This window comes from Hydractinia symbiolongicarpus, chromosome 8 (assembly GCF_029227915.1).
Source record: "Hydractinia symbiolongicarpus strain clone_291-10 chromosome 8, HSymV2.1, whole genome shotgun sequence".
Lineage (NCBI taxonomy): Eukaryota > Metazoa > Cnidaria > Hydrozoa > Anthoathecata > Hydractiniidae > Hydractinia > Hydractinia symbiolongicarpus.
This window is the reverse complement of record NC_079882.1, coordinates 11,773,438-11,789,170: the sequence shown is the minus strand read 5'-3', so window position 1 is coordinate 11,789,170 and position 15,733 is coordinate 11,773,438. Positions and strand designations below refer to the sequence as shown.

The window sequence follows — 15,733 nt, the reverse complement described above, 5'->3', positions numbered from 1 at the left end:
TGCAACAAAAATGTATTTATAAATAGTTTTTCGTCTTTTCACTATCGTGCGTTCAACCACAACCGTCCTGAGACAAAGCAGATCGACTCCCTTTATTTCTTTACCGCATGGTCTTTGGCTAGATAGGACACGTGAAGCAAAATCAAGTTTCAAAGGGACGATAGCAAAATGGCGAAACCAACAAAAATTAAGCAGGATAGCAATACTTTTAATCGAAAAAAAGGAAGCTCAAATCCAGGTAAAATAAACGTGTAAATTGTTTATTGTGTTGTTATTATTATAACACGTTTTCTAATGCTTTTTCTGACCGAAATATCTTTGGTTAAATACCTTGGGTTCCCTTCAACGATGTGAGAAGAAATCCATAGGATAAAAAACAATTCAGCAAGCGTTATTTTTTTCTTGCCATGCAAATGCCAAAGCTAAATAATGTTACTGCTTAAAAGTCATGCAGGGATTCACAGACAAGTTTTTTTGTGATTTACCATTAAAAACTTTAAAAAACATTACTGTGGTCAAATCAACATAAATGTGGATTTCCACTTACATATTTTTTGCCCCAGATCGGAACAGAACGAAAATCAATTAATCTTAATTTCCACTAAAATTTTGGCGACAGAAAAATGTTTGTTTATACAGTTAGGGACAACTGCAAATTAGACTATTTCTCCTAAATAAGCTAAGTAGCTAAATTAGGAGATTTTTAATAGCTTAACTTAGAGAGAATAGTCTATTTAGGAGATGGAAATTTTTAATCAACGATATCTTCGCAATCTTTGTTGGTCGCGCGATTATTTTTACTGTACTACTTGCTGACTTAGTCATCTTTGCTTAGGTGAAATTTCATAGAATTTGCATGGCGGATATAAAAGTTATACATGAAAGCGTGCCCACCAACTAAACTCGTTTCCAATCGACTAGAAATTATATCTCTGTGACTAGAACAAGGTCCGGGGCGAGATTGTCCAAATAGCTTATTTAGTCTATGATAGCGTAATTAGGACATCATAGCCTAACTAGTATATTATTTTCCCGCAAAATTACATTGGATTAAATTTATTTTTATTTCGAAAAGTAATCCAAACGTCGTGATCAGTACATTTGCAAAGTGCGTTTATCCCATCCGCCATCTTTTTTTAAATCAAAATAGTCTATTTGGGCGGTTTTTTAAAACACGCCGGAAAAAAACATTGTGTGCATGCGGATCAGTGGCATAACAAACTAAAAGCAATATCTTTAAAACACACCATAACATTTACGAAAATAATACTTCTACGTCCGTGGGAGGTTTGTTAGATCATTTTTAACCTTAAAGATCGGTGCGACCACGAACCAGAAGGCTGTAATAAGCAAATTTAGTGCTGATAGCCTAGTTAGGAGATAAATTTCGCCTAATTTGTCTATCATAGCCTATTTAGGCGGAATAGTCTAATTTGCAGTTGTCCCTAACTGTTATACAGCTTTTTTTTCTAGCCTAGTTAACTGAGCTTTCTTCTTCGAGTTGATAAAATGAGTTTCTCTCAAACTAAAGCTTAGACGCGAACGAATGACTCAGCGGAAACCCCGAGTTTAAATTGGACAATGTGACTAATCGCTTCGGAGGCCATTTTAATTTATCTGTGAGTTATTTACCAAGCTTGGTCACATCTTACTGTGGTAAAAACTTTATAGTTTACTAATGTTTGTTAGGGTGAGTGAAACCACTTGCTGGAATATTCAGATGAAAAGGGCTTTCCCTGACATGGACCACATAAGCAAAAAACAATAGAATTAGCCAATCAAAAAGCGCGGCCAGATTTTGGCAGCAGAAAAATCGTTTAAGACTACTCAACTACCTTAACTACTCCGATTTCCCGGTGGTAAAAAAAATTACGCTGGGTCTCCTGGCTACTTTTTTTCCGGTGTTTCTTTAAAACTTTGGGCTTTAACGTCCCATGTGTATTTTTTTACTTCCTTGATTAGAAGGCATTTAAATTCATCACCAACAACTGTTTTGTCAGTTGCTTCAGAATCATTTCTACATCTTGTGATGGAGATGGTGATGAATCATAGTCTTGCTTATGCAGCCAGGACGTGTAGTTCTGTTGTGGCTGTTGTTGCAAATATGTCCCTGCTGCTGCACACTGGCATGTAACATATATTTCCAAAGTGATTCACCATTTTGTTTATTTTTGTACTTCATTGTTTTTGATCGACATAAAGTTGTCACGAAATTTTAGTGAATTTGAAAAAAAAAAATCATTTTTCCGTCAGAAACCATTGGTAAGAAAGAGTTAGAGAAAAAGTTGAATTCAATTCAACTTTCACTTGGAAATGGAACAGAAAAGACAAGAAAATTTCTGAGTCATGTGTTTGGAAAACACATTTTCGCATGTGCAGGAAGATTTCTTTTTTTCCGATGCAAAAAATATGTAAAATCCAACTTTATTGGTACATTTTGTGGAGTTTGCCAAGCATGCTCAAAAATACCTAAGAAAGTTCATGAAGGAGCATGTGCTTCTGTGTCAGCAGATCACAACAATAGTTTACATAAGTGCCTAAAAAACTGCCATTGAGACGATTTTTTAACTTTAAATCTTCGTGTTTATAGACCGTCCAAAACCTGCTATTGGATCAAAAATGAGAGATAGAGCAACAATCAAACGCATTAAAATGTATAAAGGTGGTAAACCTGTAAGGTATGTTTTGTTGGACCGAAATTGTTGCGATTTGTCAGGGAGAACTGCTAAGAGTGTATTGCTAATTTGACATACCACTTCTAATTTAGAGAATGCTTAGTTTGGCTTAAGGACGTCTGTGAAATCGATGATCAGTAATTTGTTAAGAAAATAAAAAAAATTTGCTGTAATTTAATCCAAATTTGGCTTATACAATCTAATTTGATGCATACACTCTTAGAGTTTTCCCTGACAGTTGAAAGATTCTCAAATAGCAATTAATTTTTGTTGCCATAAAAAAGATTGTTACAACACAGTTCTTATTGTAACGAGTAGCCAATTATAAAGTCTAAATTCTTTGTTATGCAATTAGCTGACTGCCTAAATCCCTTAAATTCAAGAACTTCTCATAAAATGAAATAGAACAGAATAGGTTTTAAACACAAATTCTTGCCTGGATTATAACAATTTATTTTTAAATTCTCTTAAATCATGATTTTATAGAGATCGAAGTGGAAAGATAATTGTTGCCGCAGAATATCAGAATCGTGTAAAGTCCGGAGAAGTTGCAAGAGTGGAGCCAAATAGGAAATGGTTCGGTAATTTCAGTTTATCATATTTGTACCTTCTTTACCCATGTATATTTCCTAGTAAATAAACTACTGGTAATGAATGGTGAGAACTTGATGATTTAAAACATTTAACAAAAACATTTCAGATTTAACAAAAGAGGTGTGCGTATAAGTCCTTAGGTATAAATCCTATTTTAATTTTTTTTAGGAAATACCAAAGTTATCTCACAAAATGCTCTTCAAACATTCCAAGATGAAATGGGGAAAGCAATATCTAATCCTTACAAAGTAGGTTTTCTGAAATCTTGCTTAATCCAAATTATGCAGTAACCTTGTTATATATAACTGTCTGTTTTTATATAATTCAGGTTGTTATGAAAGCAAGTAAACTACCCCTTTCCTTGCTGAATGACAGAAAAAAGGTATAAAGAAATTATTACGAATTCATTTTTAATAAAAAAATGCAATTTTTCATTGCCATATTTTAAAAATGTAACTTTTTCTTTTCTCTAAACTTTGCAACTTTTTTTTTCTCCAGACAGCACGTGTACATCTGTTGGATACTGAGACATTTGAAAATACATTTGGACCTAAGTCTCATAGGAAGAGACCTGTTTTGTCTGTTAACGATGTTGCAGTAAGTTGATGTTACCTGTTCAAACGCATTGTTATAAAATTTGATTGTAAAGGTGTATGGTGTGTAATCCATCAATCTTAGTAGGCGCAAAAAGTTTATCCTAGATTTCCCAATTCCTTCAAGAAAAACCACCAAATAAAACAAATGATTATATACTTTTGCTAACGTCCTCAAAAAATTTGTTTGTGTCAGTTTTCAGACTGACCTTCACAATTTCTGGCAACACAAAAAGGTTGGGTCTGGCTTTTTCAATATTTTATATTTCCTCTTATTTCACCGATTTCCAACTGGCTGTCCAACGGACCCTGCAACAAAACTTAAGTCGACAAAACAACAATTAAGGAGATTTTAGCAGCGACTGATTAAAGTTTCTGGATTACACCCCTGGAGTGTTACCATGGTTAATTCTCTGTTTTTATTCTATGCAAATGTACACACTGCTAGAACCCAACATTAATTTCTTGTGTACGTTGGGCGTATACTATGTGTAAAATAAAAATTTCCATGTTTTCGCTAACACTATAATGCTAAGTTTATAGGGTTTGATAGTAGGACATGGGACATTGCCAAAAGTGATAGTATGCTGTGTTTTTTAATTATTAATTCAAAATGTGTAAGATTCAGATACATCAGTTTTTCTAATTAAAATTAAGCAAATACTGATGTGAATTTAAACATGTTTACAAAAAGTCTTCACTATGTGCCGTGTGTTTGAAAATGCAGAACTATTTTGAAATTATTTATTGTCAGAAAAATCATTTCATATATTATTTTTCAGAGCAAACTAAAAATTTTAACCCTATTCTGTCCAGTGGGCAGGGGACTTTTTTCCTTTTTTTTCATGGCTGTGATACTTGCTAAGTCTTTATATTTATCTATTAGACACCCACATGCCAATTTTAGGAGCATGGTTATAGCTTAAAACTCAATCAAACCATCGGGAGAATCATCTTTGATTAACCAATTTTTTTGGTTTTTACCTAGAAATGGATTTTTAATCTTGTGTGAATTATTTAAGAACTGCGAGTGGTGTTTAATAACTTTTGTGGCTATGGGAAACTTCAAACAGAATTCTAGCAGATAGTGGTATTTTGTACAAATTTCAAGTTTCTGGTGACATCAGAGAAAAATTGCTGATGTGAGCAAAGATATAAAGCAGCCATTTTACATGAAAAGTTTGTTTTATTTGAAAAACCCTATTGAAGGTTATGAGGAGAATTAAGTACTCTGGGCCAAATAGGGTTAAAGGGATTAAAGGTTAAGTTGGATAGGATGTAATTATAGAGCTTAAAGTTGTTTAACAATCGTCTTAAATTTATGGAAAGTTTTTCCGTTAAAAATCCCATTTTAAAAAATCATAAAATTGTGCATGTTAAAAAAATGTGATTAAACTTTGACTTTCTCTCTTTAGTAATTTTCTTAGAATTTTTCTGTACGCACTGCTAGAACCCAACAATAATTTTTGTGTGTTGGGCGTATATTGTGTGTTAAATTATTTCCATGTTTTCGCTAACACTATACACAAAATGTATGGGGTTTAATAGTAGGACGTGGGACATAACATGAAATAATAATTTACTGCACGCTCTTTTAATCCATTTGTTATCAAGCATATTGGATATACCACGTGTGCTAAAATAAATTTATGGCTAGATTATTTGACATTTCCAATAACGAATTGTTAAGATCTACCTTAAACACGCACATTGTTTTACTTATTTAGGGGTTAGCAATGCAAGCAGAGGGCAATGCAGGTTGGTAGCAATTATTGTCTTTTTCTTCGATGTCTTTCAGATAAAGTTAAACCTCTTCTATTTGCACCTTTTGACATTGGTATCATCTCTATAGTCTTATTTTAATGTTTGCTTGTCTTAACATAGCCAGATAAATCTGAAATTAACATAATTAAAAAACTAATATATACATCCTTAGCAATTGCAGCACAGGCTTTTCAAGGTTATTTCTTGTATCAGCCAGTCCTTCCAACTCACTTTCCAGTTTTGAAATTATTTATTTCATTATTGGTATTCAGTTTGGATATATTAATTAGTTTCTTCTTTTGAGATTTGACCTTCTTCAGGTTTTAAGATGAAACTGACAGACATTTTACTTTTTTGTTGCAACCAAAATTATTTGTTGCTTTTACTTAAGCAATACATTAATATTAAGCAATATATTAATTTAAAGCAATATATTAATATTTTTTAGATAAATATAATAAAGACAATGATTTGGCATTAGTTGAAAACAACAACATTGAAGAGAAAACAGAAGTACGAGATCCAAAATTTTCTAAAGGGCAGTCAAAAAGAATTTGGAATGAGCTTTACAAGGTGGACTCAAGATATTCAGTGTATCTGCATTTTAAATAACCCCTAAAGCAGCATGTAAATCACTGATCTTTTGAATATTATTTTCTATTTAGGTTATTGATTCTTCAGATGTTGTTATCCAGGTAATTTCACCTGATTATCTACTACTCAGTTTTAATTAGGGAGTAATATTAATAGTATGTTCTTCAATTAAACTGAAATAACGACAGTAATTATCAACACCACTTGTTGTCAGTTTCAATTCTAGTGAGAATCATTCCCTTATAAATAAAAACTGAAGGGATTATTTTATTAATTCTCATCACCCTGATTTCACAATTATTTTTTTGACCTAATTTGTTAATTTTTCTTCAATAGAAAATTTTGTGTTCACTAAAATTCAATTTTATAGCTTGCTTTTCCAAAAGGTACTTGATGCTCGTGATCCTCCTGGCACTCGATCAAAACATATAGAAGAGTTCATGCAGCGAGAGAAGAAACACAAACATTTAATATTTATATTAAACAAGTGTGACCTTGTTCCAACGTGGGTCACGGTAAGTCATGTTAAATGAAGTACTTATTCTTTGCCATGTGATGTTTATCCTATGTCTTTTATGAATTAAGTGATTCAAAAACGATTTCTGATGGCAAATGTATTTAATTTTTTTGATTCAATCTTGATCATCATGCAAGTCTTACATCACTTTGCAAATGTGTTTATTTTTTTGTCTCTAGAGGCGTTGGGTTGCTGCTTTGTCTGTAGAATATCCAACTCTCGCGTTCCATGCCAGTGTTACAAACCCATTTGGGAAAGGTGCACTTATACAGTTGCTACGGCAGTTTGGAAAGGTTAGGATTTTCTTGTAGGTAGCCCAGGATTAATTTAATTGCACATAAAAGATATCATGCCACAAAAATACAAAAGTTTTGTATTTTCCAGCTTGTTATTTGCTGACTTTATGATGACAAACTACAGCCAATCCTTTGAGTTTGGTAGTTTAAACATTGAAATTACTAATTTCTGTCTGATGGTTGGCTAATCTGGTCACCATGCAATACGTTTAAACATGATTACAACAGGTTATCATATAGCATTTAAATCTTTTTCTTTAGCTTCACCAGGATAAAAAGAACATCAGGTAAACACAAAACTTATGTATTTTTTACCCAGGACTGTCAATTGCTATCTAGTTTGTCTATACATGATAGTGCCAGTGTCCTGGTAAAGTATTCTGGATTTGTTTTAAGTATTGATCCTGCACTTGGATCTCTTTTTAAGGCAGATTCTCACACTGTTATCTGAAAATTATGATTTTATTATCGTTTATTTTACACTGATCTGTTTATTGCGACTACTTATCAAACTTATTTTTTATATTTAGTGTTGGATTCATTGGATACCCTAATGTTGGGAAATCATCAATCATAAACACATTAAAGAAAAAGAAAGTTTGTAAAACTGCACCCATTCCTGGTGAAACAAAGGTAAAGAAAACATCTAAAAAAAGGAAGATCATTCTGAATTTTCTGGAGATTTCTAATTTATACTAGATGCTTTTAGGTATGGCAATATGTGACATTGATGCGGAAGATATACTTGATTGACTGCCCTGGTGTTGTTTACCCATCAGGTGACACAGAAACAGAAATAGTACTAAAAGGAGTGGTTCGCGTTGAAAATATAAAAGAACCTTGGGAACACATTGAGGAAGTTCTTACACGAGTTAAAAAAGAATACTTACAAAAAACATACAAAATTTTGAATTGGGAAAATTCAGAGGATTTCCTGGAAAAGTTTTGCAGACAGGCTGGGCGTTTGCTGAAGGTAATCCTTTATTCAGCTCTGACTTCTTCCTGGATTCCTCTTGCTATGTCAGTAATTGTTCTTAATGCTTTTTTTATAGGGTGGAGAACCAGATATTAACACAGTTGCAAAAATGATTTTGAATGACTTTCAACGTGGTAGACTGCCATATTTTGTTCCTCCGCCAAAAATAGCCGGTGAAGACGAGAAAAATGTAGCAAGCTGTAGTGACTTAAACAAAATTTCCACAATAGATTTCATACCTGAGACAAATAAGGAAATGACTGCTCCATCTGTTACACAGAACTTTGATAACTTGACAGTTTTAACAGAATTTGATAAGGATGATGGTGACGTAATGCTTCACACAAGTAAACTTGACTTGGATAATATTAAAAAGGACATTGAGGAAAAAGAATACAGTGATCTTGAAAATGATAGTGGAAGTGACAATGAGGAAAATGTTGATGAAGGTGGCGAAAATGCCATCAATAATAAAAGTCAGATTGTAGACAGTGAAATTTCTTTTAATTATTTTGATAAAGCAAAAAAAAAGTTCAAGTTAAAAACAGAAAAATACAAACACAAAATTGAGGCAGACCAAGAGTCTGATGATAGTGAACCATATGATTCTGATGTTAGTGAACAATTTGATATAAATAGTGAAGAGGAACTTGATAAAGAAAAAAAACCCAATGAAAAGAAAAATTCTGACACTGAAGAAACTGTTGAAGCTGATCTTATTAACTCACTTACGTCTGAGGAAAGAAGTTTCTTAGGTCTTGGAAATGATACCAATCAGCAAGGTTAGTGTAAAAACTTTTCATGTAAGTGAATCTAAGCTTTGATGATTTTTGGTCTGATGACCTGATGCAATGCATTTGATGTCATTTCCATTTCTGAGCTTCCATGTAATGTGTTGCTTTGCATTTATATATATATGTATGTATTTATGTATTTCTTATATTATGTATTTCTTATGCTTCAGTCGTCATAGACATGGTAATGAAGAGAGCATGGGTCACTTTTCTAGATTTGTTTGTATTTTTTAAAGCTATACTCGTTTGCAAAATATAACAAGTCAACCCAATCAGAACCATCATGAATTTTAGTCCCAAAAAAGCCCATAGCTCTAGCAAAAATACATGGAAAATTTGTACCTAAAAAGGCGAGGACTACCTCCTCAATGACCTGTTGTTTTAATTTTTCTTGCAGTGTGTATGTTGCTTTGTAAGAATTTGTTTCGTTAAAAATCGAAGCAGCCAGCCAGTAAACAATTTAAAACAACAAAATTGTCTAATTTTTCATTCACCCAACATCAGTCAGGTTGCATAGCATGTGTTTTTTGGTCTGGTAACATTGTCAATATCTTATATTGTAGAGAGAAAACTGTGAAAAATCTACTTCCTAAATTTTTGATAAAGCGAATTGATGATGATATTTCTGCATGAAGCTACTAACCTAGCTTGTGAAAGATTTGCAATAGATAGTATCTGATATGTCGCTATTTTTTCAGGTTTTTTCAGTATTTTTTTTTTCCACCCAGCCGTTGCCTATTTTTATTTCCATTTAGAACAGACGGATGATGCTGGAAAATATAAAATTGTTTCAAGTCCTGGTGTTCTTTGTGTTGAAGCAATGTCAGACAGCAATGACGACCAAACAAATAAAGGTTCGTAGAATTTATTCAATCGATGTAACAAATAAAAAATGCTACCGATGATGAAAATTTATATTATGATTGTATGATGATTTTTAATGTTAACTCTAATTTTTTCCTGATGGTAGATTGCAAACCAACCTACATTTTGTGTGTACATGTTTAAGATTTTCTATTTTCTTTGTCTTGTTTTTTTTAGGAGTGAAAAGGACATCTAAAAAACGGAAATTGAAACGTGTTCACGAAGAGGAGGAAGATAAGAAAAACATTGTAAGTTAAAATATTTTTAAGTAGCTAAATTTTCTCCCCTTGTTCTGGAAAATTAATTTTCGGATTTGTTTTATCGCCTAGAAACCGAAACGGATGACGACAAACAAGATGAAAACTGGATCTCGGTACTATGAGGAGGCCAATGTTAAAAATAAAAATAAACAAAAGAAAAACAAAACTATGACTGAAACTCTATCAAAAAAATCTAGGACAAAGAAGAGATTCAAAAAATAATTTTGTATGAGATGAATTTTTTTTAAATAACTTTAATGATACCCTAATGTGTTTTTTACTGGATTCTGAGATTGGTACGTCACGCACAATTACTTTCGCGTGCCATAAAGTACAAGGCTGCCAAAAATTTTATTTTAAAGACAATTCTGATATATACAACCAAATCTCGGTATAGGTTACGGCAAATAGCAAAGCATGGTTTTTTCTTTGTTACGTGGTGTCATTCGTAAAGAGTGAGCCAATGACATACTTCCGGCTATACTTTCCCAAATATTTCATAAAATAAACCTGAATATCTACCAAATTATTTATGAAATATAGGTTTCTGTTTGTCGTGACATACAAGTTTCAGCGCTAGCCGATATGATGGACAACGTCGAGGAACCCTGGGTAATTTTGAAAAAGTGTGGTTCTGCCTTAGATTTTCAGATTTTGCTGCTGATATAAGCATATTTTAGCCCTTGAGTGCCACACCTCCGTATATATAGGAGTTATTTATCTTTAACGCGTAAATTTTTTAATAACTAATTATGTTACGATCGATGTAATAGTAACGCAGTGATTAAGGAAAAAATCAGATTTGTCACACGTTAGAACGACGGGGAATAAGTCTGATAGAGGTAAAGTGAAGTCCCTCACCCAAACGTTAGTCTAAACTCGCGGAATGCCTTCTCAATTCGAACTCTAGTACCAGGTCAAAAGTTGATTTTTTTATAAAAATGTGTTCTCAGGGAATTACATTATTACGCGTCAAATTTACGATATATAGCCCCGCAGTTTGTCACAATGCGCCGTCGGTTATTGACATTAACCTTCATGCACTTACGAACTTGAAAAAATAAACGCGTCTACAAATTTCTTGCTCAAAGTTAAAGCAGTTTTTCAAGAAATTTATTGCTGCGTTTGTTCAGAAATATTGAAAAGTAAGGCAACGACGTCTCAATACATAAATTTATGTACAATAAAATCAAAACGAGAAATTTTGTAGAGGCACAACAATTATGGGCAAGCTTAGTTTCCAAGTATGTACAAAATTTGTTTCATTTTTTCGCGCGCTTTCTTGTTCGATTTCGCAGGGTTACTTGTACCCACACTGAGTAAAGTTTTTAATTGAATAATTTATTGCTTTAGCACCTATTTTAAAAAGAAATATTTCACGCACTTTCATTTTTCGTAGCGCAGTAATTTTGTAAAACACAAATGTGCGGAAATCAAGTAATTTAAAATTTTGTACAAAAAATCAATTTTCGTTGTTTTGAAATATAGAAAATAGTAACTACGGAGGGAAAACACTATTTTGTAAAGATGGGATCAATAAATAATTTCACAATCTATTCCATATTTTATTTTAATAAATCAGTAACTGGATAGTTTTAAAGTATGCCATTGAGTGATAACATTATCAAAATGTTTTACCATTTCCGACCAATGAAAAAACTGGTCCGATAATCCGTCTGTTGAACTATCTGACTTGCCAATATATATTCGCCCGATAACTCGTTTTCTTTTAGTTAAAGTTTTGGCGCGAACACTAATGAGGATTCCCATATTGTTTTTAAGAGTATCAAATCCTAATCCACTGGGATTTATAACAGACTGAATGCTGCTCACTGAATTATCCGGAACAGGAATCATTAACTCGCGATGTAGTTTTGGGCTATTATTATTAGTTATCTGATTAAAGTCTGAGGAAAGTGCACTGAACTCGAATGATTGGTTTATTTGTGTAGTTTGAACTGGTGGGTATTCAGTTGTTCTTTTGCATTGAATGATGTCATTGTCCAGCAGCAACGAAATTTTCACATAAACTTCTAAACATAGATAAACACATAAAGTAAAGGCTGTAAAACCTATTTACTTAACAATTCAGTTTCCTTCCTTTGATATTTACTGGTGTAGAATTTATTTGCTAGAAATGTAAAGCCATGGGGATACGAGACAGTTTTTCAAGCGATAGTAATGTGAATTTATATCGCCTAAAAAAGGTTAAATTTTGTCGCCAGTATATCTATCTGAAAAGACGCGTTTCTAGTAACAAAGAAACGTTGCTACTAACAAATCTCTTTGTGTCGCCACTTTTCCCAACAATTCTAAGCCTAAAAAAATTTGTCCCCTTCCCCGGCTTAACTCCTCGATCAACTTTTTAACACGGGATATTTTTTCCTTTGAAATTTTTTAAATGTGAAAAAAGATTCTTGCCTTATACATCACTTGAAAAATCAAATATTTGAGTCTGTGTTTCATTTCGTTACCACACCATTGCCTGTGACCACCTTCGTTACTAGTCTTTAGAATTGTGCTGCTCCATAGTTTCAGTGATTGTTGTTAGCTTAAGGACAGAAATCTGTTTGGTGAAGTAATTTTCATGGAATTATTTTTGCGATGAAAAGGTCTTAATTGTGAACAATTTTCAGGCGATGGAATTCGCAAAATAAAATTTTCACGATAAGCAATTTTATAAACTTGTTAAAGGGAGAGGGAAAAGTAAAAATGCAAAATCAGAGAGAGAGAGGCACTTTTTCTTAATAACATGGCTTTACTGTAAAAAAACCAAATTTGGCAAATCGTGGCAAATGGTGTTTGACCTCGATTTACCGCATTGTGAAGAATCTAATTTCCCGTTTGATGGCTGAACCGCAAAAAATAATAAAAACCTTGAACATCTACCCACCACAAGCTGTACACATAAAGTAGTATTTATTACCTTGATCATTTTTTTGCACGTCTAATTTTCTTAATCTTCTTAAATTAACAACAATTTTGTCAGTGACGCAATCATAGTACAATGACACCAATGCTTCACCTAACCCTTCAGTTATCTACACAGAAAACAAAGAAAAATCATATGGGTAAGTTTAAAATGCCAGATAGGGCACAAAATGAACTGGTTTCTCGTCACCCTCGTCCCCAGGGTTTTTTAGAAGGCAAACAAACCTGGGGGCGAGAGAGTGGTTTCACTTCTTAATTTTGGAAGGTGTTGGTAGAGTGGGTGTATCCTGTGTGGAAGGTTGTAGCCAAAAAAACTCAACCAGACAAATGGCAAAGACCACGACAAAACAACCATACGACTTACCTCGCTACTCAACGTAGGTTTGATATCTTTACAAATCAAACTACTCTCCGCTGCACTGCCAAGAAGTGTATGGTGAAAGTCCTTTAAATTAACTTGAGAAAAACCTACTACACTCGTTTCATGATTGGATATAATATCCCACACAATGAATCGCAAGCAAGTTCCATAAAGTTCGTGCTGTTGCAATGAAAATGTAAATTCTTGGTCATACTCAGGATTTGGGGCTTCATCAGGGTTCGAAGTGACTTCTGTTTCAGGCATATTCTCGATTTGTATACTAACTGCCGGCAGTCGAATATTATTTAAAGGGTCATGTGAATAAATTTGTCGTCCAGCGATTAAATGAACGGTGAGGAAGTCGTCGATTTTAGAGTAGCCTAAAGTGAACGTCAATTTCCCTATACCTTCGTCATATATACTGTCTGGTCTGCGTGATCGATATTTACTCCTCAAAAACGTGTTCCGATCCAACACATCAACCATATCAGGTTTGGAATGACGTTTAATATTGTTCTTGTTATGCCCATTTGACATATCGAGCAAACCAAAAAACTTTTCTCGATAATTAGAAAATGTGATCACATTTTCAGAATTAGTTTTTTTATGTTCCTCATTTTTCTTTTCCAATATTTTTTCTTTTTTTTCTTCTTCTTCTTCTCCTGAATATTTTATACTTGTTATTCTTTTCGATTCCAATAGTTTTGGAGGGATGAGCCTCACTTTAACGTTCGCATGAGATGGAGGTTGGATGGGATTCTGTTTGACATTAACAGCAACATCTTCTTGACTTTTTAAAACGGCATATTTATGATAAACAGAGTGACGACTTTTTGGTTTATTTCTGAGTGCGTATTTAAGAACGACCAAAACCGCAATACAAAGGAGAACCAATACAATGACAACAAGCAGAATGATACCTGACGTACCTGCATAAAACAAAATGTCACTATTAACATGTAACAACTTGGGTAACTCTCAAAGGTGACAAGCAAAGGGTTGTATGACGTCGTGACGTTGTCGTGTAAAAAACTACGTCATACATCACACATTGATCCACAAATACAGAGTAAATTCGTTTGCAGGGGGGGGGGGGGGTACAAAAAACAACTATTGGAGGTTAATTACAGTCTCGTCGTATGTTTCTAGCATACGTTGCCATACTAGTCAATAAATATTGAAAAAGATATACCATGTAAAAAATTATGAAAGAAAAAGAGGATATATGATTTCATTTAATTTCACTCTTATGTGTGTATGTTATTCATGGGAGAAAGTTTCGTAATTGATTGCTCCAACAGGTGCGTTGGTAACTTGGCGAGCTTATAGCTATTCACAATTCCGGTATTAATAGATAAGCTATTTAGAAAAACCTTTCAACTGTGGTGTCATTGCAAAATAACTGAAATTTTTTGAAGTCGTAATATGATCCTAATCTGCGATATAATATATTTATCTAACGAAACATATATTACTTCTTATTGCATCACATCATATGATAAGCACTTTCCAGAACCTTGTTATATAAACGTTACTCTAAAATATTACTTTTAGCATTAGAAATTCTTCATTTGATAAAAAGAGGAGAAGAAAGACTGTATGACATTTAAATCCAGACTTCAATTCTAGAGAATACTGGACAACTTAAGTGCGGACTTTTAATAACATAGTAATTTTATTACTTATAACTTACTAAGAAAATTAAATTTAAAAAAAACTTAGTTCCTTAGATTAAAAAGATAAAAAAAATTCTAAAATATTTAAAGTAAAAAAAGAATTACCACTTAGAACTTGACCAACCATCATTCCATGACAAACTTTACAGAAAATCTATCATCGTTAAAATATATTCACACCCGCACCAATAAAGTTTGCTGAAACAAAAAAATACACAATGAAACACATTCCAACACTCACGCAAAGTTGACAGAGAGATTAGATATGATGGGACAGACAGAATTGAAAAAAATATGGAAGCAAACAATGTAGTGGTAAACATAACGGTTTTTTCTAGATGAGTTTTGAAACAAAATTTTTGCTGTTTTTATCTACCTACAGTACAAATTACATTACTGTTCAATGATTGGAATCTTCAGTGTACTTTTATAGCCACTTTCTTACATATCCTGATATTAAGCACAAGTTTCCACGAAGCAACGAGTTTATATATACGAAAACTAAATTAAGTATACGTACTGACATAGAAATACTAAAAAATTTCTTACCAAAACATATTCCGTTTTTTCAGTTTCAAGCATTTTCTAAGCTAGTTTTTATAATTTTTTTTAAAAAATAACGTATCACTATATTAGACGTACAAAACACACACAAAACTTTACGATCCGACATCAAAAAGTTAAAAACGTTCTTACCATATTTTAATGCTTCGAATAAGCTCGACTTTTGTTGATGGGAGCAAGAATTCTTTGATGTTCACGAACACTTATAAACGTACGTAACAAAAAAATATCGCTTCAAAACAAATGTAAGCCGATGTATCTAAGAAGTGATGTT

General features: G+C 33.0%; 2 protein-coding genes across 3 annotated transcripts; one reads left to right on the top strand and one right to left on the bottom strand.

The window, feature by feature from the left end:
• The first annotated feature begins 73 nt into the window (after nucleotides 1–73).
• On the top strand, nucleotides 74–10,190 carry LOC130654254 (uncharacterized). Of its 2 annotated transcripts, XM_057456801.1 has the most exons (18): nucleotides 74–238; nucleotides 2,591–2,678; nucleotides 3,162–3,256; nucleotides 3,438–3,517; nucleotides 3,598–3,651; nucleotides 3,768–3,866; nucleotides 5,590–5,620; nucleotides 6,075–6,199; nucleotides 6,292–6,321; nucleotides 6,607–6,735; nucleotides 6,917–7,030; nucleotides 7,295–7,320; nucleotides 7,564–7,666; nucleotides 7,743–8,006; nucleotides 8,086–8,791; nucleotides 9,559–9,657; nucleotides 9,845–9,915; nucleotides 9,997–10,190. In XM_057456801.1, the coding sequence occupies exons 1-18, from the start codon at nucleotides 169–171 to the stop codon at nucleotides 10,147–10,149; spliced, it is 2,337 nt and encodes a 778-aa protein (XP_057312784.1). In that variant the 5' UTR covers nucleotides 74–168; the 3' UTR covers nucleotides 10,150–10,190. The 2 variants fall into 2 exon arrangements, with proteins under 2 accessions (XP_057312784.1, XP_057312785.1); XM_057456802.1 differs by lacking the exon at nucleotides 74–238 and having other exon boundaries at nucleotides 2,644–2,678; nucleotides 3,162–3,251.
• A 1,254-nt stretch (nucleotides 10,191–11,444) lies between these two features.
• Nucleotides 11,445–15,728, bottom strand: LOC130654255 (synaptotagmin-A-like). The gene is made up of 5 exons (XM_057456803.1): nucleotides 15,592–15,728; nucleotides 15,001–15,093; nucleotides 13,223–14,148; nucleotides 12,854–12,968; nucleotides 11,445–11,960 (listed from the first exon to the last, which is right to left on the bottom strand). The coding sequence occupies exons 2-5, from the start codon at nucleotides 15,023–15,025 to the stop codon at nucleotides 11,506–11,508; spliced, it is 1,521 nt and encodes a 506-aa protein (XP_057312786.1). The 5' UTR covers nucleotides 15,026–15,093; nucleotides 15,592–15,728; the 3' UTR covers nucleotides 11,445–11,505.
• Nucleotides 15,729–15,733: the final 5 nt, after the last annotated feature.

Excerpts from the sequence above, each read along its gene's own strand:
- LOC130654254 (XM_057456801.1), top strand. The coding sequence starts at position 169 with ATGGCGAAACCAACAAAAATTAAGCAGGATAGCAATACTTTTAATCGA. Across the intron at positions 6,322-6,606 it reads CTTCAGATGTTGTTATCCAG|GTACTTGATGCTCGTGATCC; the intron begins GTAATTTCACCT and ends CTTTTCCAAAAG. Across the intron at positions 6,736-6,916 it reads TTGTTCCAACGTGGGTCACG|AGGCGTTGGGTTGCTGCTTT; the intron begins GTAAGTCATGTT and ends TTTTGTCTCTAG.
- LOC130654255 (XM_057456803.1), bottom strand. The coding sequence starts at position 15,025 with ATGATGGTTGGTCAAGTTCTAAGTG. Across the intron at positions 14,149-15,000 it reads GGTTGGTCAAGTTCTAAGTG|GTACGTCAGGTATCATTCTG; the intron begins GTAATTCTTTTT and ends TGTTTTATGCAG. Across the intron at positions 12,969-13,222 it reads AACCTACGTTGAGTAGCGAG|ATAACTGAAGGGTTAGGTGA; the intron begins GTAAGTCGTATG and ends TTTTCTGTGTAG.